The sequence below is a fragment of the Alternaria viburni genome (genome assembly GCF_023758015.1).
Source record: "Alternaria viburni strain BMP 2772 chromosome Unknown scaffold_22, whole genome shotgun sequence".
In the NCBI taxonomy this organism is placed as follows: Eukaryota; Fungi; Ascomycota; class Dothideomycetes; order Pleosporales; family Pleosporaceae; genus Alternaria; species Alternaria viburni.
Window position 1 is genome coordinate 614,930 of NW_026055791.1, and position 25,312 is coordinate 640,241.

The following is a 25,312-nucleotide window of genomic DNA, read 5'->3' on the forward strand; positions in this document are numbered from 1 at the left end:
ATAGCAGACTGATATAGTCACTGGGCGATATACTTAATAGGCACCACCCCTAGTCTGTGCACCCTTCGCCCAAGCGGTGGAAATGGAATCGCAAGGCCTCCTAGACAATGAAACAATCGTGGTGTAGAAAAAGGGACTAGTATGCGGATACAATAGCACGCATGTATCGGGTCGATCTCTCTAGGGCGGATTCGAACATCCAAACTTGTGCACGCAGGTCGGGGAATCAATTGCGGGCCTCTCGATCAAAGTATCTGGAACAGTCGCCCAAATCTTGCGTCTCTACTCCAAGTGAGCTCGACACCCGATGATTTCTATCACATCACCATACATAGCCACACCTCTCGAATGAACGTAGCAAAAGGATGCTTTTCAATACCTAACACATCACAGTAAGATCACCAAGCTCGGAAGTGAACTCCTTACCTGTTAACCTTACCTTGACGTCGCTGCACTACTGGAACCATCATGCTTGTAACTTACATTAATACCTACCCAGGCAAAACTCGCGAGCAAGGAAGATAATTTGAAAAGAAAGATAGAAAACTAATAAAACATGCGGGAGAAAAGTTCACCTTGCCCTACCCATCGTCGGGAACCGTCCTAGCCCGGCCTACCAAACCTGTGCAAAACCTGGGGTGATGAAGATCGTGACTGTAGTCGACTGAAGGATGACGCTGTACCTTTGCTTTACCGAAGAGTCGAGATGGAGACCTGAGGTGCTAGTCGACGAGAATGCGATGACCGATCGAAAGCCTAGAGGTGACACGTCGACAACCCTTACCATCCTGACCTGTAACGCAGTGTTGAATGGTCGAACGTCAAGAGCAGAACAAACTCGATCTTACCCTCAGAGCCGAGAAAGGGTGAGGCGAAGAAAGGGGAGGTAACCTTTGACAAACCCTTTGCAGAAGATACGTGAGCCATCGAGCGAGCCTAGTATCTGCGGCGCTGGCTTCGGTCGTCGTAGCTGTCGCCTTCGTAGCCGCGCTTCCTCGAGCCGTCGTCTCGGCCTCCACCGCCGTACCCACCGTCGCGGTCGCGGTATCGATCTCTGCTGCCGAGCGGTTCGTTGTTAGCGCCGCTGGATCCTCGGTCGTAGCCACCACCACCGCCGCCGCGTCGGTCTTCGTATCGTCCTCCGCCTCCACCGCGGTCGCCTCCAAATCCACCTCCGCCTCCTCGGTCGCCGCCAAAGCCACCGCCTCGTGGACCGCGAGGACCAGCTGGTGCGCCATCGGGAGGTCCATAGCCGTTGGACTGGTAGCCGATACCTCCGCGACCACCACCAAAGTCTCCTCGACCGCGGCCACCGAAACCTCCTCGTCCACCGCCGAAGCCTCCTCGGTCGCCCCCGAATCCGCCGCCAAAGCCGCCACGGCCACCACCTCGTCCGCCGAAGCCTCCACCGAAGCCACCGCCGCGGGCTCCGAAGCCACCAGGGCCAGCTGGAGGTCCTCCGAATTGGCTACCTCCTCCGCTTGGCCCACGAGCAGACGGGCCCTTGGTGTAGCCTCGTCCACCGAGACCGCCACCGAAGCGACGCGGGCGCCATCCAGAGACTGTGCGGCCGCGCTCGACATCTACAAGCACGCGTCGATCCTTGATCTTGATACCGTCTGTCTCCTTGTATGCAGCCTTCATGTCCTTTTCGCGCTCGAAGACGATAAAAGCGTAACCGCGCTTTCGCTTCTTGGGTGGCGCGTCGGCGGGTTGAGTAACGTCTTCAACGATCCGAATGCGCTCGATGGGACCGTAGCGGCCGAATTCGCGCTCGAGGTCATCAGAGGTGACGCCATAGGATAGGCGAGAAACGAACAGCGTCTTGAAGGCGTCGCCCTGTACTTTGGGATCTTCGACGGGTTTGTCTAGATAATGTTAGTGAGTGATGCAAATAACAATTGCGCAAGTGATAGCGCAAGCGCGCGTGGTGATGTCGTACAATCCTTGACCCCTTCGGTAAGCAGATACTCCTGTTTCTCCTTCTTTTCGAGCTTCTTGCGATCGCGCTTCTGCAGCCAGCTGTCGGTGGGCACGTAGCCGTCGTTGTCTTTGTACTCCCTCAGCGCCTCCATGTACTGGCCAATGCCGCCAATCTTGGGCGTGCAGCGCTTTTCAGGCGCGTGGTCGGAAGGCTCGACCCATCGTAGCGGCGGCCGCGGGGCGAACAGGTTCAGCAGCATCGGGGGGAGTAGATGCGTCATGGTTGCGAGTTTGTTTCTGGAATGCGCTCCAGACGGCGATGTGGAATAGTTGGAATATGAGGAGTGGAGGGCGCGACGATGAAAGTCGATGTTTGGGAGTTGGGGCGTTCGAGGAAGCTGCGACGCGGAGTTCGCACTAGCGCAAACCTAGGCTGCGACCACCGCACGTGAGATCCGGGCCCGACTTTGGACTTTGAGATTGTGAAAGCACCGCCGTCACCACCGCAATTGCCCGCCAACATGCCTCTCTCGGCTATCAAGACGGTCGCAAAGGCTCAGGTATGTTCTCACTGACCCGTTCATCCTCGCATTTGTCATCCTGGATGCTAATTACGACCACAGAACGGCGTAGGAGCCTTTGTCCTGCCGTGCAAGTCCATCACCTTCCACTACTGCAACTGGTGGGGGTCGTCGAAAGGCATGAACGCCTTCCTCAAAGCCTCTCTCCCCGCCTTCGCCAAGCGCAACCCCCAGATCGAAATCTCCGTCAGCCCGCGGCCACGCCACCACCCCGTCATTATCGCAAACTACATCAACGGCGCTCAACGGTCAATATGTGTGAGGAATCTGCAAAATGAGGGTGTGAGGGAAAAGGCGGAGATGTTAAGGAACAGTACAGGAGAGAAGAACAGAAGGCTGGATGGACGACCAGTGAAGAGTCTGAACGAGAACGTTAGGGGTATCTGGAGTCCGTTCCACGGCAGCAAAGTCAATATTTGAAGAATGAAAGACAGATGAAGACGAATACTATACGCAACGATATCCAGCGAGAACCAGGGCAAGGCGTGGTGGCCTATCGGCCAAAGCTCTGCTTGTGTGACACCAATGCGGAAGGACCCGACATTTTCGGGCATGCCCAAGAAGATGGGAGTGGTACATACTAGCTGGAAAGACATCAACACTGTACAAACAATGTATCAAAAACACAGGAATCACGAAACTTGCAGAGCCCAAAGCGATGATCTTCATGCACGTTCATTTTGCTGAATCTACATAGGTCCTAGCCAAGTCTTCTTTTATTTCATAAGATCATAACCATTAGCTGCCGAAGCACGCTCCAATCAACTATAGACGAGCATCGCTTCGAGGCATTCATGCCTGATTGGCGTTGATGATGTCAACGAAGGCAGGCTTCAAGCTAGCACCGCCGACAAGGAAACCGTCAATGTCGGCCTGCTTGGCAAGCTCCGCGCAGTTCTTCTCTGAGACACTGCCACCGTACAGGATACGGGTCTTCTCGGCAGCCTCGGCAGAGACCTCCTTCTTGAGCCACTCACGGAGGGCGGCGTGGACTTCTTGTGCTTGCTCGGTGGTTGCGACCTTGCCGGTACCGATGGCCCTGTTCTACGTTAGTGATTGAGCATGAAAATTATCTTTGTAAGCTTGACGCACCAGATGGGCTCGTACGCAACGACAATCTTGCTCCAGTCCTTGACCTTGTCCGCGACAGCCTTGAGCTGCTTGGTCACAACGTTGACGGTCTCGCCCGCCTCACGCTGCTCCAGGCTCTCACCGCAGCACAGGATTACACTGAGACCGTTGTCGATGGCAGTCTTTGTCTTGCTGGCGACGAAGTCGTCAGTCTCTTGTAGGATCTGGCGACGCTCAGAGTGACCAAGGATAGCCCAAGTGATGCCGCTGTCCTTGAGTTGTTGAGCCGAGATCTCGCCGGTGAAGGCACCGTTAGGCTTGTCGAAGACGTTTTGCGCCGCGACCTCGATGCCCTTGCGGAGGTGCTCGCGTGCGAGGAGGAGGTAGAGCGCTGGTGGTGCGATGACGACCTCTGGTCTTGGTGTCAGTCTTTCGTCATCCTGATGGTATGATGGAGTTTTGCGCTTTTCTCGGATCGCTGGAAATATGTTTCGACGTACCTGTGTTCTGGTCGAGCTGGGCCTTGTTGAGGTTCTCGACGAGCGACTTGATGGTCTGAATGTCGCCATTCCTTTAGACTTGTCAGCTTCTCTTCATCTTCTCCAAGCACTCACAGCTTGTGAAAGTACCCACATCTTGTAGTTGCCGCCGACGAAGAATTGACGAGCCATGTTTGCGGTTGGATTGGTTGTGTTTGCGTGAAGAGATGTTACGTCAGGGTATAAGGGTGTGGGATTGTGATTGAGTGTTGTGAATGAGGAAGGCACGGAATGTTGTTGTTGTTGAGCAGGAACAGCACTTCTTACAGCTTAGTGGGGTGACGCGGGGCTAGTGACGTCTGAGGGCTCTGAGCTGTGCTGTACAGTAACAGCATCCGGCAAAACTCGGGCTTGAGCGAAGCATCGCTGAAAAACAATGGGGACGGTGATCCAATAGGAAATCTCTTCAGCGAATTGGCAAGTGTCGCGACGTTTCATTATACATCTTGTGGGACCCCATACCAGGCAGCTACGGAAGCCATGCCGTTGTATTGCGGCATTTACATCTGAAGATGTATGCTTCAAATCTGCATGTGTCGAGAAGAAAAAGACGCGTTACAGTATTCATCACTTGGTGTTTCCGACTGGATGAAGCGATGACGAAAGAGTGGGGTCACCCACTTGATCATCCCGCAGCGCTTCTTAGCTTTCAGCCTCACAGCCGGCCGAAATCCTTCACATGCACGGCCTTAACACCGCATTCCGCCACACGACCATTGCCGGTACCCTAATGTCATCCGAAACACAAGACTCTCCGACTGTTCACGGCTTGTCAGTTACACCGCTAACGCAATGCTCCCATTGGCACTCCCCGCTTGACATCATCGCCATCAAGCATTTCTGTTGCCAGAAGTTCTACGCCTGTATCAGTTGCCACGATGCATGCGAGTCTCATGGGTCTGATATTTGGCCTTATACACGAAGAGATGAGAACGCAGTGCTTTGTGGGAAGTGCAAGCATGTGCTGACCGTGACCGAATACATGGACAGCGGAAGCAAATGCACACAATGCGGAAGCGCATTCAATCCTGGGTGTAAAAACCACTGGGAATTGTACTTCGAGCTAAGCAAGAAGCCGCAATGATACGCTGGAAGTCTGGTCACGAGTTGCGGATATTCCCAGGCAGCACTCTCAACCGAAGCGTGATAACACCATTGCATGCTGCGACCTGGATATCTTCTGGCAACAGTTACTAGATCAATGTGTTTTGGGAACAATTCTCAGTGTATAAATCCCTGGCTCCTTCATAGTCTTCGAGCATTCACCTGGACTCCAATCCATATCGCACACACGGGCGAAACCACAATGGCCTTCGATGAATCTTCAGCTCTGGCCCGGATGTTCATCGTCAAGAATATCAATATCTCGCCCTCTCCTACTGTACCGCCAGATCAGGATGCCACTACCGAATCAGAAAGACTCAATCTATCCTTCATGGACCTACCACGAGAACTCCGAGATATCGTATACGAGCTCTACCTACCGGATACAGAATCTACATACGACGCAAAGACACACAAGTTTACCATCATCAACCAGGACGCTAACGACACGTCCCTTGGCTTCACTTGTCATACCATCTTAGAGGAGTTACTTTGTCGCGCATTCGAAGTCAATCTCACTTTCCATGCTGCTTTCGTGCACACGCCACGCGAGAGTGACGACCAATGGGTCGATGACATTGGCCACATCTTACTTTACAAGGAGGATGTCGTCGATGAAATGGCCCGTAGATTTCTAACGGAGGCCGGAGAGGAAGAGATAGCTACATGCTATCCACAGTTTCAGCCCATACTCTCTGCCTGGCGCTCGAACCGCGATGAGACATGGTTCTCCAAGGGCTATGACTGGGGAGAGGCTCCATCCATATATCGCGACTTCATCCAGCACACGTTGACTGTGCTGGCAAAGCATCCCGAGTTCGCGAACGACGACATCGAATGGATGGACATCTTGCGGCTACCATCAGGCGCCCAACTACCAGCTCGCAATCTGTTAGATCTCACCAACCTACAGTCAAGACTTTGGGCAATTCCCACCAACACAGACTTCACACAAACCGCGTCTGTACCTGGCGTGCCGACTGAAGATACCGCTATTCGCTTGAAGACCGCTCGATATCCGTTCTCAGCTGCAGCCATCGCACTACAATTCCTCAATTTCACACCCCAAGGGCTGCGAAAGAAGATCAAACGCCTTCGTCTGATCGAGCAACAAGAATCCATCGCAAATCCTGAGTGCCACATGCGAGGCTTTATACCTTTCTGCATCGACATGCCGAAGCTACGCATCGAACGACGTGTCAGCATCTGGAAAACTGATTCTGCTTTCCATCACCCATATCCTTGGCGTGATGAGGGACGGGTATACATGCAGTGCGACACACAGAAAGCCAAACGTAATCGGAGGACCTGGCTAGATTATCCTCGTGCCCCTCCATGGCCAGATTGGTGGCGTCCTGTTGTAAGGCCGGAGGCTCGGTCCCTGACGAAAGCAATCACACCCTGGATGGTCGAGGCTGATGCCTTGGAATCGCTGGGTATGCCAACTGGCGCATTCACATTGGTATTCGATGGGGAAATGGTCGCATTGCCCAGGCTTGCGCACAAACTTTTCGACAACGTTATACAACGCGATTCCGCGTGGCAAAATGCGATGGACGTGTTGCAAACGCCCAAAGACGACCCAGGAATTACGCAGCTTGAATGGTTCACCAGGCGACGCCGTGTTTGTTACTTCTACGAGAAGTTTCCAGAAGTGCTCCAACGTATGGCCGCTGGAATAGGCTGCATCAAGTGCAACTTCGACCTCGGAAGCGAGCAAGACGATGGTTCACTCGCGCGACACTTGATGCACTTTGCTTCCGTGGACCAGGATTCGCGCTGGCACGAACATCAGTTGAGGCCCCATGATTTGGCGTATGCCATGATGTTCAGGCGCCCTACACCCCGTTTATCGTATCGAACTTGGTAGCTTGTAAAGCAGACTTGAGGGGGTCTCTATTGCCGGCTAGAGAAGTAAAAGAAGCACCACATTAGTTGGTACAGTCCGGAGCTGCAGCCTTTTCACTCCCTACCCGATTGGCGCGCCATGGGAGGAGAACACTTGATCCCGACATGATCATACCGTTGTGTAGATGTTCGTCGAATCCATGATATGCATCAGTACACGGGAACGAATGGCTGGACGGAGCGGTGGTATGATCAACAGAATCATTGACAGTCAGGTAGTCATCAGCGCAGTGTCATCCTCTATGTCTTTGGAAGCACGACCAAAGACATGTTCGTTCTTCCAAAGACATAGAGGTTGGGACAGGGCTGATGACTACCTGCCTGACCTTAAGAGTAAATCACTTGATCCCAACTTGATCACGACGTTGTTCGGTCCTTCATGTAATTCATGACATAAATACTGTCTTTTTTCACATTCAATCATGATTCATATCCCCTTGTTTACTTATTTCCCCAACGTCAAAAACAGCCTATCGCCAATATCGCCCAGCCCGGGCTTAATCATGCCCTTCTCATCAACCCCCTTATCGCACCCACCAACCCACACCTCAACGCCCTCCTCCCACTCTCCACACGCCTTCTGCAGCCCCTCCTCTGTCGCCAGAATAGCCACGACGATAATCCGTTTCACACCCCAATCCTTCAGCGTGTCAATCGCCGCCTGCGCCGTCGCACCCGTCGCGATGATGGGATCTACAATAATTGCCAGCTCTGGTTGGGGCTTGGTTGAGCCAGCAGCGTGCGGGGTGTGGTAGGGCAGGTTGTTGTAGTATTCTACGGGTTGTAAAGTGGATTTCTCGCGGTAGAGACCGAGGTGGTGGACGGGCACGGGCATGGGGAGCAGGGAGGAGAGCGCGGGGACCATGGAGAGGCCGGAGCGGAGGATGGGGACGAGGGATATGGAGGTCGGTGAGGGGGAGGTGGTGGTTGTGGTGTATTCGTAGCCGAGCGGGGATTTGTCCTAGAGACGGCATGTTAGTAGGTGGTATAGTATGGTATGGTGTGGTATAGCATTGCTGCTATGGTTGTTGGGGGGTGATTTGAGGATATGGGAATCCTTCTATAAGTATATGTCGTGGAGTACCACCCCACTTTGTGGCATAACATGACGTGACCGGGTGAACGTACCGTGCCTGCCTCTTGTGCCTTTAGGCCAGCGGCCAGTGCCTCATAGCCGACCATGAGAGCCAGTTCATGCACCAGGGTCTGCGCATCTTTGGACCCTGTGCTCACGGATCGGAGCTGTGAGAGCTTCGCCTGGAGACATGGGTGTGTTGAGACGTGGGCGTTCTTGGGGAGGTTGATGCCGGACATGGTGGATTTGCAGTGTAATTACGTAGAGAAGATACAGTAGTATTGCAGGTCTTGGTATTCTGGAATATATAGTCGGTGTTCAACTTGACACCTACTGTCCTATCAAGAAGGTGCATGAGACAAGCGCGTGGTCACGCCTAGCTCCCCACATGCCGGCGATAACAGATGCCATGGCGTCGGGCGCCTCCGTGACATGAAACCTTGTCACGCCTCGGCAGGTGCAGTGCCGCTAGACTGGGGAGCCCCTGCCAATCGGACAAAAAGGAAGCGCGCGCCATTCGTCCCATTATGTGCATAAGCAAAGGTTGCTGAGATTTGACCTTTTCTTATTTGGCGCAGGAGGGAGGAGAAACGCGAAGGAGGGCTGATATACGTGTGCTGTCTTTATTCTCGGGCATCGCCACTTTTGTCCCGGCATCATAGAAAGCAGCATGGCGCGTTACTCCAAGTTGCACACGGCGTCTTGAGCTGAAATTATACACTACAAAGTTACGGGTGCCTGCTCACCTTGGGACCCGCACGTCATTGCACATCGAAGCTGCATGCACAAACGGGACCAGGACGGCAGCTATGGCCAACGCTGCACTCGACGACGACGATGTCCCCACCAAGCGCGAGTCGCATTTCAACAACCAGCGCTCGTCGCTGCGCTCTTCCACCCTCTCCGAAGAGTCATCGCACCGCCCGGAACCGCGATCTCGAACCCGCAGCGACCTGCGCCGCCTGCACGACTTCAACCTCGACCTCGAGAGAGTCCACTCGGAGCACGCGGATAGCGAGCCATTGCCCTCGCCTACCTCGACCGCCTCGCCTGCACCCAACGTGCCGTATACGCGACAGCGGAATCACTCGTACAGCAGCGTGAAACGGTGGGACAAAAACGCCGGGAAGCACCGTTCGCTCAGCACAGTCTCCTCACGAGCCGGCGAGAGTAAGCACGACGACGACCTCCTAGGAGCAGACTCCTGGCTCCATCTCTACAACGATAACGCGCATTCGCCCAATCTTCCAACGCCCTTGCGCACACCCAGAACGCGCGCGCAGAGCAGGGCGTCGCAGAGAGAGAATGCAGGTGGTGGTAGTCCGGCATCTCAAACACATCCACACCGATCGAGAAGACCCTCTTTTCCTCTCGGACGAGTAGCGCCCGGTGCTGCATCAGGGTCTCAGCTAGACATTACGGCCCTGCCCAGCATGTCGCCCGTTCAGGAAGACGGCCACGACCACACCCACCGCTACGACGATCACCACACCGACGCAGAGCACTATCTGCGCTCCAAGCGCACCCCTGGGCAGCAAAAAGCATCAAGATGTGCCACGGAGCTGTACACCATCTCCTACCTCATCTTCTTCTCCATATGGGGCACCCTAGCTCGTCTGGGTCTACAGGCCCTCACCTTCTACCCCGGCGCGCCAGTCATCTTCTCTGAGCTCTGGGCCAATGTCGCCGGCACATTCATAATGGGGTTTCTATCAGAGGACCGCCGTCTCTTCGCTGCCGAATGGGGGAGTCGCAGTAATAGTAATGATGGTGAAGAGAAACTGCCCGAACCAACCGATTATCCCGCCAACGACATCGAACACTCTCAACATAAAGCGCGGCATGGGAAGATCAAGAAGACTATACCGATGTATATTGGTCTTGCAACAGGGTTCTGCGGCTCGTTCACCAGTTTCTCGAGTTTCATGCGCGACATCTTCCTCGCGCTATCGAATGATCTCAAAAGCCCTATAAATCATCCCTATCCTGCGGGTACACCTACGCCATCTGTGACCACCACAGTCCCGCGAAACGGCGGATACTCCGTCATGGCCATCCTAGCCACCATCATAATAACCATCGCAACATGCTACTGCGCCCTCCACATCGGCGCACATCTTGCTCTAGCCCTAGACCGCATAACACCCAGCCTACACTTCCGCTTCACACGCCGTGTCTGCGACCCTATCTTCGTCATCCTGGGCTGGGGCGTATGGTTCGGCGCAATCATCATGGTGTGCCTACCTCCCTATTCAACATGGCGCTCCCAAGCCCTCTTCGCATGCGTCTTCGCCCCCGCAGGCTGTCTCCTCCGCTACTACATCTCCCTCTTCCTCAATCCCATCGCGCCTTCCTTCCCGCTTGGCACCTTCACCGTCAATATATTCGGTACTGCAGTCTTGGGTATGGCATACGATCTCCAACACGTGCCTCTCAGCAGTACAGGCCTGGTTGGAGGTAGTGTGGTGGGCTGTGCCGTGCTACAAGGGATTCAAGACGGGTTCTGTGGTTGTTTGACGACGGTTAGCACGTGGATTGTGGAGATTGATACGGCGAAGAGGAGGAGGAGTGCGTATCTTTATGCGGGTGCGAGTGTGGGCGCGGGACTGGGGTTGTTGGTTGTGGTTATGGGGAGTGTGAGGTGGACTGTGGGTTGGGAGGAGATGTTGTGTGTGACGTGATGAGATGGTGAGGTGGTTGTTCGACGTTTTTGTCATGTTTGCATTTATGGTTTTGATCATTTGGAGAACATGGTCATGATATGATGGGTCATGAGACGGTAAACGGGGATCTCACTGGTTATACGATATATGATACGACTACGGAGGATGATGAGCTTTTGGCATTTACATTATATACCCATGCAAGATAGAATCAATTTTGTCTACATTTCTTAACTAGTTGCCCTTCTCTTTTCGTGATTCGTTTACTTGGTGACTTCTCTACTCTTCCCTCACACCGACTTCAAGTGTGAGTATGCATCATCAGCGCCTTGTCGAAACGGGCCCCCGGGATACGCCACTGGTCACTAGCTTGCACCACTGGTGGGGGTGGTAACGTCTCGCTTATTTATAGAGCCTATCACCACTTCCTCGCAATAATATGTTGCCGTGCTATGATTGTTAGGTTGTGAGGTCGCAATGGCCGCGATCAATACTTCGCATTGCATCTTTATCCTGTATCGCCTTATTCGTCTTGCTGGAGCTACGGACTCTGACAAATCTTGTTAGGAGTATTAGATGATAACAGGGTCGTACAGAGTGCTCAAACCGTTCTAGCTTATTATTCTGATCGGTGCCTGCCATATTTACTGGCTGGGGAAGAAGTTCAGCCTGGTCATGACATCATCTCACCTGCACTGCCGCCACTGCCCCTCTGGTAAGGCTACCTAGGTAGTCTTATAAAGAACGCTCAGCTGCCTCACCGCAGCACCACCTGGGTGCCAGTACCAACCACTAGGCTCCTCTCCTCTTCGCTTTTAACGTTCCGTCTGACCAGATCATCTCTGAATCAGAGTACATCCTGCTCATTCACCTTCTTTCTACTTCCTGATTGTATGCCTACCTTCTGGCGGAGTTCACGACGGCCGATCCAATGAGCGATACACCAAAGTCCGACATGCTCTGCGAGCGCTGCAGCCTTCTCAGCTTTGACGATGGTGCTATTGGAGGCCAGGAAGTAATCGGCGGAGATGGCGTTGCACGACTATCCTTTCCTGAGTCTAAAGTCGAAACGCGTCGTAGGTTGTGGACAATAGAAATTTTCTGGAACCCCAACTGTCGACTGGTTCGCCTCGATTGGAAACTCGACGAGATTCTTCCTGACATGCCTCATCTATCTCGTTCTGCTCAGCTCGGTTGTGCATTCTGTCAGGTTTTGCGCAAATCACTAGAGGAGAGACTTGCGGAATATACGAAATCTCAGTCGATAGATGATGGCTCACTAAACTTGGTCGCGTATCTTTCCTTACTTCACCAAGGTGAAGGTGAAGTTGTGGAGGGGCTGATGATAGAAGCAATTTACAATCAGGGCAGCTTGGACAGGCGCAGCGAAGTCATCGAGATTTTTTTCCCTATTGAGGGAAACTCAAGTAAGCCGTACTGTCCAGACGAATGTTGCATTATTCAAACTAACTATGCATAAAGCTTGCTCGGAGTGGTTACAAGCTGAACCCGAGCTTAGTCCTTCGTACTTGGACCCTAGGAACATCGACAAGATCCATGAATTGCTCAACCACTGCGCTTCAACATGTCATCCTGGGCCTTCATCTTCATTCATGCCTACAAGGCTCATAGACGTCGGCCAAGACGCATCTGCTGTTCCCCGCTTGGTTCTGTCCTCTGGAATCAGAAAAGATCAGGAGATCAAGTACGCTGCCTTAAGCTACTGTTGGGGCAATGCAAAAGATGCTGCGTTGCAGTTCAAGACCGAGAAAGAATCACTGGGGCGCAGGTATGTAGGTTTGCCTATCGAGCTCATGACACCAACCACCAACGATGCCATCACTCTTACAAAGGCGATTGGTCTGCGCTACGTATGGATAGATGCTCTGTGCATCGTACAAGACGACGAAGATGACTGGTCCCGCGAATCCTCCCGAATGAATTTAGTATATGCCCACGCATTTGTCACTTTCTGTAACCTTAACTCGGATTCATGTCACGAAACCTTCCTCGAGAGAGTCCCAGCGATAGAGATCCCTTTTCAATCAACGATACGGAGAGCTATCAAAGGTTCTTACCTAATCCGGCTACGATCAAGAACAGGTCACTACCTGGACCGCGGATATTACGCCTTGGACATGGCACTATCCAAGTGGGACAAAAGATGCTGGACGTTTCAGGAAAAGGAGATGTCTACTCGTCTCCTAATGTTCGGGAGCTTGAGAATCCATCTTGCTTGTGCTAAAAGCAAATGGTCTGAAGGGGATGAAGCTCCCAGCGACAGGTCTGAGTCTACAGTAGGAGTCTCGGAAATGATCACTAGATTCAAGGACAAGCGCATCTCCTCCACGGAACTGTACGAGTATTGGGACTGGTTAGTTTTCCAATATGGTCATCGCTCGGTGACGTTCGACAAGGACCGCCTTCCTGCTATCGCTGGGCTTGCTCGCATTATAGGAGAGGCGCTGCACGATCAATATCTCGCCGGACTCTGGAAAGGTGATTTTCACTACGGATTGACGTGGTACAGCGTAGGTGGTATGCTGTCGCGCGGCCTCGAGGCTCGCATACGCGATATCAAAGAAAGGAATTACGTCGCTCCTTCATGGTCCTGGGCGGCGTGCCCAGGTGTGGGGTTCATGACTCGTCACAGCGCAAATATGATCAAAGAGTCAATCATAGTGGATGTTAACACTGATACTAGTTCTGATGATCCATATGGACAGGTATCTGGGGGGTTCCTTCGAATTCGCGGGAAAAGGGCTCGGATGCCGGATTGGTTACCGAAGGACAAATGTCACGAGTGGTCATGCCATTGGACCCACTTCCTCACAGACACCTTTGATGATATTATTCATGTCATCACAGACTGGCTCCACAAAGATGAAGAGGCAGGACTGGAAAATCTTGTTGTAATGCTTCTCTACCGCATCGAGGACGATGATGGAGCAGAAGCACCAAGTCTATGGGCTTTGCTACTTTATCCTGCAGATGAAACGAATAAATATTTTCGAGTTGGGATAATGAGGGCTGAAGGATACAAAGCCTACAGAGAAATGAGGACTTGGTTCGAGAATAGCCAAGAAGAAACCATCTGTATTATCTGACGTGGAGAGAATCCAGGACCAGAGCAGATGTACTTTTGCAGCGTTGGAAGAACAGTTGATACCCATCAGACAGAATGTCCTAGAAATGAGACGAACGATACATAACGGCACTATACATCAAATCGATTCCAATCTCATCTGTGCCCCTCAAACACAACCACCCCACACCTGCTCTACTTCTTCCCTCTCGCTCCTCACTACTGCCCTCCTCTAAACATCTCTGTCCACCACCCTGCCAACATATTGACTCCCACCAAAACTATGCATTCTAAGTGCCTCGTCAAATCGAACACGTTGTCTACGCTGTTGTTCAAGCGTAGTATCGTGGCGGGTCTCGAAAGTGGCTTCGCGCTCCATTTGGTGCGCTGTTAAGATGGTGGAAGGGGTATCGCTGTCGGCGGTGGTAAGGTGTATACTCGGCAAGGCTGGACCACGTGAAGCAGTCTCCGTTTGCATGTCTAGTTCCTCTACCGACATAGCGGCGGCGTTCTCACCCTCTACCCCACTTCCACAACACTCTCCCATCGTCTTCGCCCCCAGCCTCTTCTCATCTTGAGCATCTACATCCCCTTCCACCACCAACTTCCTCCCCACGACCCCCCTCTCAGCCATACCCAACTCCCGCACTCCTATCGCCACCTCCCCTCTACCTTCGTCTTCACCTTCTCTCTCTTCGTTGTCTTGCTCATACACCTCCCCTTCCCCTCCTCTTCCCCTCCCCTCCGCTCCTCGCTCCACAACATCTCCACGCCTAAGACGCTGGGGATCAGCCATAACACGCGCTCGTCTGATTTGGTGATAGTAGTGGCGTTGGTGGTGTGGCTGTTGTGGTTGGAGATAGTAGGCGATGAGGGCGAGGATGGAGAGTATGAGGGCTGTTGCTATGACGGGTTCGATCATTGGGTTGTTTTTGTTGGGGTGTTGGGTTGAGGAAGAGGGTGGGGAGGTAGGGGAGAGTGTAGGGTGGTAGATTTGGGGAAGAGAGGGAGGGAGATGTAGGTATGGAAGCGTTCGTGTGGTGGTGTGATGTGACGGCGGTGTCAATATTGTGACGAGGTCTTCGCTGATCAAACACATATATATATATATATATAGAGTACAAAGACGTCCGTAATTCTATCTTGAAATGTACTCACGACTCAAGCTACCCGTGAAGGTGCATGCGGCATTCTACGCTGCAGCTCTTATAAAGCTCTCATGCAGCATATGCTATGCATACCTCCAGCATGTTGAAATCCTTCAAACCGGCATTAACTCATACTCCCCACGTTGACCCTGGAAAAGGCTAATCAGGTCTGCAGCCTACATCAATACAAAAACATGCTTAGCAGGTGACCTAACGTCGATGTAGGCTCCAGTCCTGTTCAGTCTTCTTCCTGTGTTCGTTGCCCCCCCTCCTCCAGATCCCTAACCCAGCTCCCCACCCCATCCCCCTTCCACCCAAACACATCATTCTTCAAAGCCCCCTCCACCGCCTCCGTAACCTCATCATTCAACTGTCCCGTATAGCAATCCTTACTCACAATCTCCATCAACGTCCTACACGCACTCTTCGCACCCCCCATCTTGCCCTCCCTAAAAAACTCAAAATCACCAATCTGTTTGTATCCCATGCGCCACTCGGACCAGAAGTCCGAAGACTGGGCTTTGCGCCGCTTACTCGCGTCGCTGAGGAGGTCGCTTTCGGGGCCGGGGGCGAGCTGGAAAGTCGCTTTTGTGATGGACGGGATCATGTGCATGCCACATAGTACGGGCGTGAGGCCTGATAGCAGGGGGAAGACAGCGGTGAAGCTAAACGATGTAAAGTGGCGGCAGAATTCCGTTTTCTTGGCAAAGCTGGCGATACGGTAGAGGAGGAGTTCGAGGATACGGGGCGGCACCATGAGATGGAATTCGTAGGTGCTGTATACGGTGATGGAGGAACCTTCGTTGTAGCCGAGGTGGTGCCAGGGTCTTTGTCGCAGGAGTTGGCAGCTGGAATACCGGGGTTCGCTATCCGGAGTCTTGTCAAGTGGAGGCTCTTTCTGGAGAAGCTCGATGTAGTGCATCTTCATCTCGAAAGCCCAGTTGTCGTTGGTGCCCACGGCAGAATCTACCAGCGCGGCCATAGTTTTGGGTGGCGCAGCGACAACGATACGTGTAGGGTCTAGACAGGAAAATGCCTTTGTCCAGATGTCGGTGACGGAGCTCAGCATGTGATCGTGCGCGGTGGATACATGCCACAAGTTGTATTCTTGATCTGTATGCACCACCAGGCTCTTGATGTGGCGTTTCAAGTCGTTCTGCGTGACAAATTGTGTGAATCCGTCGAAATCCGTTGAAAGATGCGGGATCCACGCAGCTCGCAGTGTCGCCTTGAGGTGTTCATCTCCGTCCTGAATGCGACAAAGTTGGATAAGCACGTCGTCCATAGCCGGCTCGAAAGCAGATCCAGAGGTACTCTTAAACTTGCTGCGAAGTTTTGTGTAGATCATGAACTCGTGGTTACTCAACTTGGATAGCTCTCCCTGCATGCTATCGACGAGTCGCGCATCCATTGGTACCCATAGTGCCTCCTTGTCCAATGCTATGCGGGCGTATTGGAAGAGAATTGGAAGCACAACCTTTCTCCACCTCCATGACACTAGGGAGAGGGTCTTCAGGGGTATGGAATCTGAGTGCGTTAATTGCGAAGACGGCTCGTGGTGGAATTTGGTGATGGATGGGGCTTGGTCTGCGAGATGCAACGCGATTTGAGCCAACAGCTCGTTTGGCAGGGATTGCATATTGGTGTATCGATAACTATTAGTATAAATGGCGACCGCGAGGTTTGTGGTCGGCGAGGCTTGAGTGATGCGTGAACCATACAGTTGAGGTAGTGTCGGTGGCATAATCGAGGGTCCGAACTTGTGGGCCTCCGGGTACGTCATCCGGCTCATGATTAGCACCCAGCAACGGCCATCGCAACTACCCGCGGTCGCTTCACATGCTACTACAGCACTGCGATTCCATACTAGCAGATTCAAATGGGCATCTCAAGTCCGAAAACAGATCAAGTCTTACAAGGGTAACGTCCATTTACTAGGCGTCCAAAAAAGACAAGGTCCAACACCGTACTCAAATAGCATCTACAGTAGTACAGCTTGACATCGAACATTCTGGGTCTCCAAAGTTGAATCAATGCTATCTGAATATGACTCTCGCTTCATTATACACATCCATGTTACAGGTGTTTAGTCTTCTCTAGGGACATCACACGTAAGTAAAGCGAAGAGACCTCCACCACCTCCCCTCCGCCTCCCCCACCCATCCAACGTCATCCCGTCTTTGATCAGCACCAGCACTGGAGATGTCGCAACCACCCACTGCGGCTTGATGAGGTTTCTACAAACATATTGCGTATGTTCAAAGTCTTCACGACTGAATGTTTACTATGTATACATAATCCCATCCTAAAATCCCGCCCTAACAGCCCCATCCAACCACGCAACCCCCGCCATAACCCCATCCACAACCCTCACTCTCCCCCCCTCCTTCTCCCCCAACTCCTCCACACAAGCCTCACGAACCATCTCATCCATCCCCGCCATACCCGCGCAACCCAGACAAATCGCACCCACTTTCCCCTTACCCAACAACCTCTTAACCGCATCCTTCATCCTCTTCCTCACCTCCTCCGGCGGCGCATCATGCAAATCCGTCGCATTGAGCCCCGTTGTCTCAACGCCTGCAAACCGTTTACCCGCGTCTGTGCCCGTGCCCAAAAAGGCTATTGTGGCATCCGTGAGGATGGTTTCCCAGACTTTTCCCGTGCTTACTATGCCGAATTTCTCGTCGGGGTGGATAGCTTGCAAAGAAGCACCAACACTAGCTTCGAAGATACCCGTAACAGGTTTTCTCGTATCTTTTATAGCGGGTTCTTCTTTGAGGAGAGGGACGAGCGGGTGTTGGCTGTAGCAAGCGACGAGGAAAGCATCGTGGCGGGCGAGTTGTTCGCGGAGAGCGGGGAGGCAGTGTTTCACCGACTCTGCGGCGTCGTCTTCGTTGTTGATGCTCTTGGGGCCGGAGGGGGCGGTGAAGTACTCGTGAGCGGTCTGCTAGCTGTGGTTAGTTGTTGGGTGGGTGTGGTGAGTGGTGCTGAGTAACGTCTTTGAACTGCAGGGCGTCGACGAGCGGCTTCAGGCCGTTGGTCATTTGCTCCGTGGAGTTTGGGTTGATGATGAGGATGGACCGCATCTTGCTATATCGTGGGTTGGTACCGTTGCGATATTCACCCATTGGCTTTGCTTGCGGCTGTGTGCCTGCGCGGTTGCCCCGCCATGAGGTTTGACATTGTGGCGCGTATGGATTTGGGATGTGGAGCTGTGACAAGGATGTGGGCTCTGACGTCATGTTCCAGATTGTCTTGTCTGTTGTGTACACAGCCCTGGAGGACAGATGATTGCGTGCGACGAGTGTGGAAGTGCAGTGAAGAACAGACATGTTGTATTAGGCTACTGAGGGTATTGTGAAGCATGAAACTGCGTCGCAGATGTATGCCCGTGGTATCGCCTAACTTCTCCTTGAATTACGCGCCGCCATGCGTATTCAATCGCACCAACGCCGTCGCAAGAGGAAATCATCGAAATGTGGGATATGAAAGCTGGCAAAGTCAGGACTAGTCACCGTAGAATGTCGTGCGTAACGCTTACAGGTCGTGAATCGTCGTCAAGGGTCGGCGACTAGCTTAGCGGAAGCAGCTGAAGCGTCCGCAAGAGAAGCGGAAGGGAGCGCGACGGACGCCGTGACGGTCGGCGACAACACCACCACCTAGTATCTTGTCAGCAACTGGTGTCTGTGTCCGGAACAGACGGCTCCAAAGCGGGCCACTTACCGGCGTGCTTGCCGCCAAAGCCCTTATGCCACATGAGACCCATGGTTGCTTGTGTTTGTTGGTTTTGTTGGTTGGTAAAGGTAGTAGTTTAGGTTTGGGAGTTGAGGAATCGCTTTCTTTGTGCAGAGTTCTTGTTGTGGTGTAGCTGGAAGGTGATCGCAGCGCGTGTGTTATATAGGAGGTGTGTGGGAGGCTGGAGGAGATTCAGGGCAAGAACAGGGTCGGTGAAGCGGTAGCTGCTGCGTCATAGGCTGGCAGCCAAGGGCTTGGGAGATGCAGCACAGCCACCGCTAAAGGCGATCATCGTGGAGATTGCAGCGAGCGCACACAGTACAGCCTCGATGTCTTCGTAGACCTGTGCGCGCTTGATTGGCCGCATCTGGATTCACTGAAGATTGCCCATAGTGCACGCAAAGTGGTGCGCCACAACACCGTATCTTAGAAGGGCCGAACTGGTGTTTCGTGGCACTCTCATGACGACGTTCGCGGCTGTGAACAGCTAGCATTGGAAGTTGGGCGTCTTTAGCTTGTCAGCTGCGACTCGATTTGCACGCGTACAAACCGGCTAGCCATCTGCAAACACATTCACCGCACATTTCGTCCCAGATAGGCATTAAGCGGAGACATGTGACAGCGGCAACTGAGCGCTTATTGATTTAGAGTGCAAGGTTGTAGCTTGCTTGACCAAGGCCATAGATCATAGCCCGCTCCCAGCCAGATTCCAGAAATCATTTCTATTGTACAGATGTCGTGATCCAAATAACATGAAATAGCCACCGCCGCCGCCGAGCCTGCTACCGGCTCATACCTGACGACATATGCTCTCCTCGCAGAAATTTATCTTCCGCCCATGCCACCTTGTTGTGCCATGGCGGCGTTTTGTTCCTGGAAGCGGTCGCCTAATCGCTGGGAGCCCTTCATGTGCTTGTCGACGCATCGCATAACGCAGCTCTCTTCGCGCGAGGTGAGGGACTTGCTCTCGAAGCCGTTGACGCAGTGGTCGAAGCATTGCTGGACGAGGTTGGAGTACATCTGGGATGGTCAGTATTGGGGTCGTGCAGGACAGAATGCGGATGTCGTACGTTCATAAATTCCTTCATCTGCTTCTTCTCCATGCGCGACTGCAGCTCGCGCTGCTCCGATGCTGTGAGTCTACATGCGATTAGTTATTGTGATGTCAATTGAGGCAAGTACATACGACTCCATGATGCCTGGTCGTGTGTGGTGGCAGGATTATTGTTTACGGGACGGTGGCTCGACGCGGAAATTTGGTATGACGTCGGGTGGTTGTCTGGATGCTGTGCTGACGAGCCTGCACCCAAAAGTGTAGACGCGAGCTAGGCCACCGGGCGGCCCGTCCACGCTCTCCAGTCACCGAACCACGGGAAGCAGGCGTGGAGACTTCATGGCAGCCGCATTCAGCGGGTCAAGTCTGGGACGAATCTTGGAAGGCACTTGGGACAGAATGTGGCAATGGATGCGTCGTCTCTCATCATTGATGTCCCGTCGCACCAATATTGTGTGGCTCCCGCTGCATGGCCGTACCAGTACCTGACCTGTACCTTTCCCGCCAAGACGGTCGTTATTATTGGAACCGACTCCAGCATAGCAAAATAATAACACAATAACATCGCCTCTTAATAGCCAGCTGCATCCGCTACCCGTATTGATCGCCGCTGTATTTTGCCGCAGAGGGGCATCGAGCCTCGCGTTTGTGTCTGTCAGTCAGGCGACGCCGTGCCGTCTTCCTTGGATGCTCACAATTGGCCCGCAGCCACACATCACGGCCGCTAACCTGCTGCTCTTCGTCAGTCGAGCAGCGGGCTGCCACTCGACTGCCTCGCCCCGACTGCGATCATTGCCCTCTCCAGACGCCGACCCTGCAGGCCCAAGTCGCCTCGAGCCACAGTTTCAGGCGCGCCTCGATATTGCGCCCGACCAGGCCGCTGAACCCTCCGACGACATCCTGCAGCTGTACCTGTACCCCTAACCGCCCGTCGCGTCCTAGACCCAGTCTCGCGCCAGCACTCTCTCGCTCTGCTCTCCACCAAGGAAGACGTCAATATTGCAGGATCCGCCTACAGGAACGCCGTCACGACCCCGCTGACATCTCGCGCACGCTCGCTACCTCGCTTCCTCGACTCGCTACCCTCCGACGTCACATAGCGGCCCCCAGACAGCTGCCGCCTGCCCACTTCGGGCCCACCTGTACCTGGACACCACGCCTGCCATATTACATACCTAGAGCTGCGACGCTCTCCACACCACCGCCTGCCATGGCTCCCGCAGGCACCCACACCAACCCCAACACGCCGCGCGTGCGCAATGGCGAGCCCCAGCCCGCCCCGTTAGCGACACCAGAACCTGCCTCGTCGCGTCGAGACTTGACATCGTGGTGGAGGCAGTTCAGCAAGCGCCCCGCGAAAAAGGAGGACGAGAAAGGTACGACACCACTGCCAGCATTTTCACATGTCGAGTCCGCGAGGTCAGCCTCGTTGGCGGCTGAAGCCCAGCAATGCGCTGCGACTGTGCCTGCAGCTCCCCGTCTCTTCTTGTCGCGAACAATCACTGACTGTTGTGGCCGCACGTAGAACCCGCCCTCCCTGGCATCTTTGGTGTACCCCTCATACAAAGCATACCCTATGCCAACGTCGCTATTTCGCTATTCAACGAGCACGGCGAAAGCTACATTTACGGCTACGTCCCAATAGTGGTCGCCAAATGCGGTGTCTTTCTGAAGGAAAAGGGTCAGTGAAGCTAATCCCATCACCCATCAGCTGTTAACAGCGCACAGCAACCGACGTAGAAGGCATCTTCCGATTAGCAGGCTCCGAGAAGCGCATCAAGGAACTCCGGACGGCCTTTGACACCCCTCCCCGCTATGGAAAAGGTCTGGATTGGTCCGGCTATACTGTACATGACGCCGCCAATATTTTGCGCCGCTACTTCAACAATCTCCCGGAGCCTATAATACCGCTGCAACATTATGACCCGTTCCGGAATCCGCTCAAAGGCCATCAGGCTGAGGCAGTAGGCGCCAGTGAAGGACAGCAGCCCTCAGTTGGAGGCTTCGATCCCGATGCGGCTGTGCGCATATATCAACATCAGATTAAGGCGTTGCCGTCTTTGAACCGGCAGTTGCTGCTGTACATCCTAGACTTGCTCGCAGTCTTTGCCGCCAAGGCTGATGTTAACAAGATGACAACCTCCAATTTGGCTGCCATCTTCCAGCCCGGACTGCTCTCACATCCGCAGCACGACATGTCTCCACAAGATTATCGTCTGAGCCAGGACGTGCTCATCTTTCTCATCGACAACCAGGATCACTTCTTAATTGGTATGGAAGGCACAGCTGTCGATGAAGGTACCGTTAAGCACATTGAAAGCGGGCCTTCTACCCCACAGGCAAGGACGCCCACCACACCCCGCAATAGTTCTGGCATTGGGCGATCGGCTTCGACCACTTCGAGCGCTGGTGCAGAAAGCCTTCGCATGTATGGCGGCGTCCGCAGGAATGTATCCACGTCTTCGAAGCGTTCACGACACTCGCCCGCTGTTCCCAGCCCAATTGCACCATCATTTGTTTCGACCACGACATCTGGAGTGCATCGAAGCAACACGCTGCCCTCAAAGCGCTCCCCGGGGCTTGGGAGTCCCCGCTTCCCTGCTGCAAAGCAAATCGGCCCTGAAGAGACTAAGAGCCCTCTCTCGTCTCCCATGCCTCCAGATGTTGCTGATGTTCCCGAGAATGTTGCCCCACAGCAGGAGATGGAGTTGCCTATACGAACGAAGGAAGCCCCACAGGCGGTCGCACCCGCAGCGGAGCAAATACCAGCCACACAGCCTGCCGATCAGGAACTGCCACCGCCACAACGTGCGCAGACCATGCCACCGAACAAGATCGAGATGCCGGTCCCATACCAACCTTTCCCCCAACAGGGAATGGCTATGCAACCGGCAGAGCCTTCACAAAATAGACCGGCGGTTACACCTGCCACCCACAACATGCCAGGCGGGTTCCCTCTGCCGTCTCCGGGCGTCATCCCACCGAGTCAGCCCACTACCCCGAACGTCGTCGCCCAGTCGGCCCAGAACCTGTTACCTTCAAGGTCCACTACTCCCGGTCCACGTAGTCCTCAGCGTAGTCCTCGTCACACGCCAACGCGTGAGCGGTCAGAGTTCTTGGAAGGGCCTGTCGACTCAGGCCCGTCAATTGAGATGACTCCTGCTGTTCGTACATTTACCCAAATTCTAGCTAAGGTTGCGGCATCCCCTCCGAACGAGTCCAAGGAAGCGAAAGACGGACGGAAACCGAACAAGCTTCAGAAGAAGAGGTTGCCGAACAGTATCAGCCAGAGTACGCATAGTTCTACGCACTCTCTTGGTGGTAGCGATTCAGGGTTTGGCGGCCAATTCTCTCACGGACCTCCTTCGCCACTGCAGCCTCCCTCGCTTCCCTTTGCCCATGGTCAGTCGCACGCAAACAGCTCTAGAGAGGTTTTGCAAGATACAGGCTCCTCGCGGGCCTCCGGGAACACACTCAAACCCAGCATGTCGCCTTCTGCTAGTTTCAGATCTCATTCAACAGCAACAGAATACTCGGAGAACGAGCAACTGGAAGAACAACCAAGAGAGGAGAAGCGCAGTTTCTGGAAAGGCCATAGGCGTGGAGAAAGCAAGGCAACGCCGACAGCAAGTCAGACAGATCTCCACGGTTCAGTGCCTGGCGCGGACAAGAGCATGAGCTCATTCGCCAGCAGTTCTGGATGGACAGGCGGAGGGCGCCGAAGTGGGCAGTACGAGTCGAATCACGGCTCTGAAACGTCGATGCTATTCGGCAGCAGTCCCCCTGATCACGACAAATCCGACAAGAAAGGTGCATTCGACTGGTTCCACAAGCGCAGACAGGATCACAAAGAGCGTTTAGATAGGAGAGAAAGAGCCAAGAGCCCACCGGGCAGCTCGAGCCATCTCCCTTCTCCACAGAACATGATGAATCCACAAGAATCCTTCGCCGTTCGTGGACGAGCACCGGATGTGCCACCACCAGTGGAAGAGCCTCAACCTAAAGCAGACAAATCCAGCGACGTCACGCCTACCGGGATGAGTCCAACACCCCCGAACGTGCCTACGCCAGGAAGCCCGAAGCCCAGGATGAGTCCTGCCATGGCTCTGCGGACAGATCTCCCAGCTGCACTGACTGAACCCCGATCAGTTGCGCGATCTCCGGACAGGAATTCCAAGTCACCGGTCACTACAACGCCTCCTGTACAGCCATTCGCTAAAGCACCATCTCCCCTAAATGTCGACAGTACGCAGCAGGTAGAAGCCGGCGCAGCGACCCAACCTGAGGCCTCAACAACTACCTCGGAGCCTGTTCAGCCAGTGTCAATACCTTCGGGACCTCTTCACTCATCCTCCAACTCGACTACTACCGTCACTCCTCAGACGGTCAACCGGGAGACAAACTCTGATGCACCGTCATCTGATGGCCAGTCGTCACCTCCGTTCGTCCCAAGAGGCGAGCCAGCGCCTTAGAGACCGCGGTGGTCGCTGTCGACCTCAATGACGTACGAGCATGAGTTCGGAAGGACATGTAGGGGCTTAGGGTGTTCATGGATTGAGCGTGATGTGTAGAAATGTGCACAGCATCCTTGGCAGTCCATTATGGGCCGAAGAAAAAAGTGTGTATGTGGCATGAGAGATTTTGCATACGGCATGTTTGCCATGAAACGATGAAGCGTGCTAGCGAGCATTCTCTGAGCGTTGCGATGATGCATAGCGTTGTGGCATATATCAATGATAATTCATTCTCATTCTTGATGATTACTGTGCACTTGTGCCAGAGCTTCATATCATTTGAAATGTCGTGAAAGAAGGGAAAAGCAAATGTGATTAATACAGAAACAGTTCGGCAATACAGCATATACATAACAGCTAGAGAGCACAGTAGCTGTATTGCAAAATACCCCACAGTTTGATTAGTACAGTAGAAAAAAGCAACGTTACATGTTGAGTAGTTGGGTAGTCGAGTACCGACACCGTCCAAACGACCGCGCTGCCGTCTCTGCCGAAGTCCGCGTCCACATCAATCCCTCAACATAAGCACAAATAGCTGTAGCGTCGTGGCGACATACACATAGACTTATAGCGCCATGTCTAGATTGTGCGTCTGCGTCGTTGCATTCTCAGTATCCCCACCAGTGAGATGCGTCTAGGCCGAGTCCCGCAATGCGCGTTTGGTGTTCTGAGGTGTTCTGATCTACTAGTCTCGATTGTGAATGCGCAGTCTGCTCCCCAGTTCGGCGCTAGCCAGCGGGCGTGGGCTATTTATAATCGGAGACAGGGCATGATTGGAACGCAGGCTGGCAGCGGAGCGGAGTTGCAAATGTGTGAGATACGCCTTTGTTAGTGGATAGTGGACAGACAAGTGTGTGAGATACGAGAAGAGCGAGAACACGTCTTGCTCCAGCACGAGGGAAAGGAAAA

The 25,312-nt window shown here is 53.5% G+C and overlaps 10 protein-coding genes across 10 annotated transcripts; 4 read left to right on the plus strand and 6 right to left on the minus strand.

The window, feature by feature from the left end:
- Positions 1-936: 936 nt before the first annotated feature.
- Positions 937-2,204, minus strand: J4E79_008998 (uncharacterized protein; the record flags this gene model as incomplete). The annotated part of the gene is made up of 2 exons (XM_049357850.1): positions 937-1,868; positions 1,943-2,204. The coding sequence occupies 2 exons, from the start codon at positions 2,202-2,204 to the stop codon at positions 937-939; spliced, it is 1,194 nt and encodes a 397-aa protein (XP_049207889.1).
- Positions 2,205-2,444: 240 nt separating this feature from the next.
- On the plus strand, positions 2,445-2,924 carry J4E79_008999 (uncharacterized protein; the record flags this gene model as incomplete). Its single annotated transcript, XM_049357851.1, has 2 exons — positions 2,445-2,483; positions 2,547-2,924. The coding sequence occupies 2 exons, from the start codon at positions 2,445-2,447 to the stop codon at positions 2,922-2,924; spliced, it is 417 nt and encodes a 138-aa protein (XP_049207890.1).
- Positions 2,925-3,296: 372 nt separating this feature from the next.
- J4E79_009000 (uncharacterized protein) lies at positions 3,297-4,246 on the minus strand (the record flags this gene model as incomplete). Its single annotated transcript, XM_049357852.1, has 4 exons — positions 3,297-3,543; positions 3,597-3,987; positions 4,076-4,146; positions 4,209-4,246. 4 exons carry the CDS (start codon positions 4,244-4,246, stop codon positions 3,297-3,299), a joined length of 747 nt encoding a protein of 248 aa, XP_049207891.1.
- Positions 4,247-5,420: 1,174 nt separating this feature from the next.
- J4E79_009001 (uncharacterized protein) lies at positions 5,421-6,582 on the plus strand (the record flags this gene model as incomplete). The annotated part of the gene is made up of 2 exons (XM_049357853.1): positions 5,421-6,479; positions 6,535-6,582. The coding sequence occupies 2 exons, from the start codon at positions 5,421-5,423 to the stop codon at positions 6,580-6,582; spliced, it is 1,107 nt and encodes a 368-aa protein (XP_049207892.1).
- A 989-nt stretch (positions 6,583-7,571) lies between these two features.
- On the minus strand, positions 7,572-8,440 carry J4E79_009002 (uncharacterized protein; the record flags this gene model as incomplete). The annotated part of the gene is made up of 2 exons (XM_049357854.1): positions 7,572-8,087; positions 8,255-8,440. The coding sequence occupies 2 exons, from the start codon at positions 8,438-8,440 to the stop codon at positions 7,572-7,574; spliced, it is 702 nt and encodes a 233-aa protein (XP_049207893.1).
- Positions 8,441-9,010: 570 nt separating this feature from the next.
- J4E79_009003 (uncharacterized protein) lies at positions 9,011-10,718 on the plus strand (the record flags this gene model as incomplete). The annotated part of the gene is given in 2 exon segments (XM_049357855.1): positions 9,011-10,627; positions 10,647-10,718. 2 exon segments carry the CDS (start codon positions 9,011-9,013, stop codon positions 10,716-10,718), a joined length of 1,689 nt encoding a protein of 562 aa, XP_049207894.1.
- Positions 10,719-15,459: 4,741 nt separating this feature from the next.
- Positions 15,460-16,736, minus strand: J4E79_009004 (uncharacterized protein; the record flags this gene model as incomplete). Its single annotated transcript, XM_049357856.1, has 2 exons — positions 15,460-15,467; positions 15,530-16,736. The coding sequence occupies 2 exons, from the start codon at positions 16,734-16,736 to the stop codon at positions 15,460-15,462; spliced, it is 1,215 nt and encodes a 404-aa protein (XP_049207895.1).
- Positions 16,737-17,402: 666 nt separating this feature from the next.
- J4E79_009005 (uncharacterized protein) lies at positions 17,403-18,342 on the minus strand (the record flags this gene model as incomplete). Its single annotated transcript, XM_049357857.1, has 2 exons — positions 17,403-18,044; positions 18,097-18,342. 2 exons carry the CDS (start codon positions 18,340-18,342, stop codon positions 17,403-17,405), a joined length of 888 nt encoding a protein of 295 aa, XP_049207896.1.
- Positions 18,343-19,660: 1,318 nt separating this feature from the next.
- TIM9 (protein transporter tim9) lies at positions 19,661-20,029 on the minus strand (the record flags this gene model as incomplete). Its single annotated transcript, XM_049357858.1, has 3 exons — positions 19,661-19,855; positions 19,906-19,975; positions 20,022-20,029. The coding sequence occupies 3 exons, from the start codon at positions 20,027-20,029 to the stop codon at positions 19,661-19,663; spliced, it is 273 nt and encodes a 90-aa protein (XP_049207897.1).
- A 1,070-nt stretch (positions 20,030-21,099) lies between these two features.
- Positions 21,100-24,361, plus strand: J4E79_009007 (uncharacterized protein; the record flags this gene model as incomplete). The annotated part of the gene is made up of 3 exons (XM_049357859.1): positions 21,100-21,265; positions 21,415-21,570; positions 21,618-24,361. The coding sequence occupies 3 exons, from the start codon at positions 21,100-21,102 to the stop codon at positions 24,359-24,361; spliced, it is 3,066 nt and encodes a 1,021-aa protein (XP_049207898.1).
- Between the last annotated feature and the right edge of the window lie 951 nt (positions 24,362-25,312).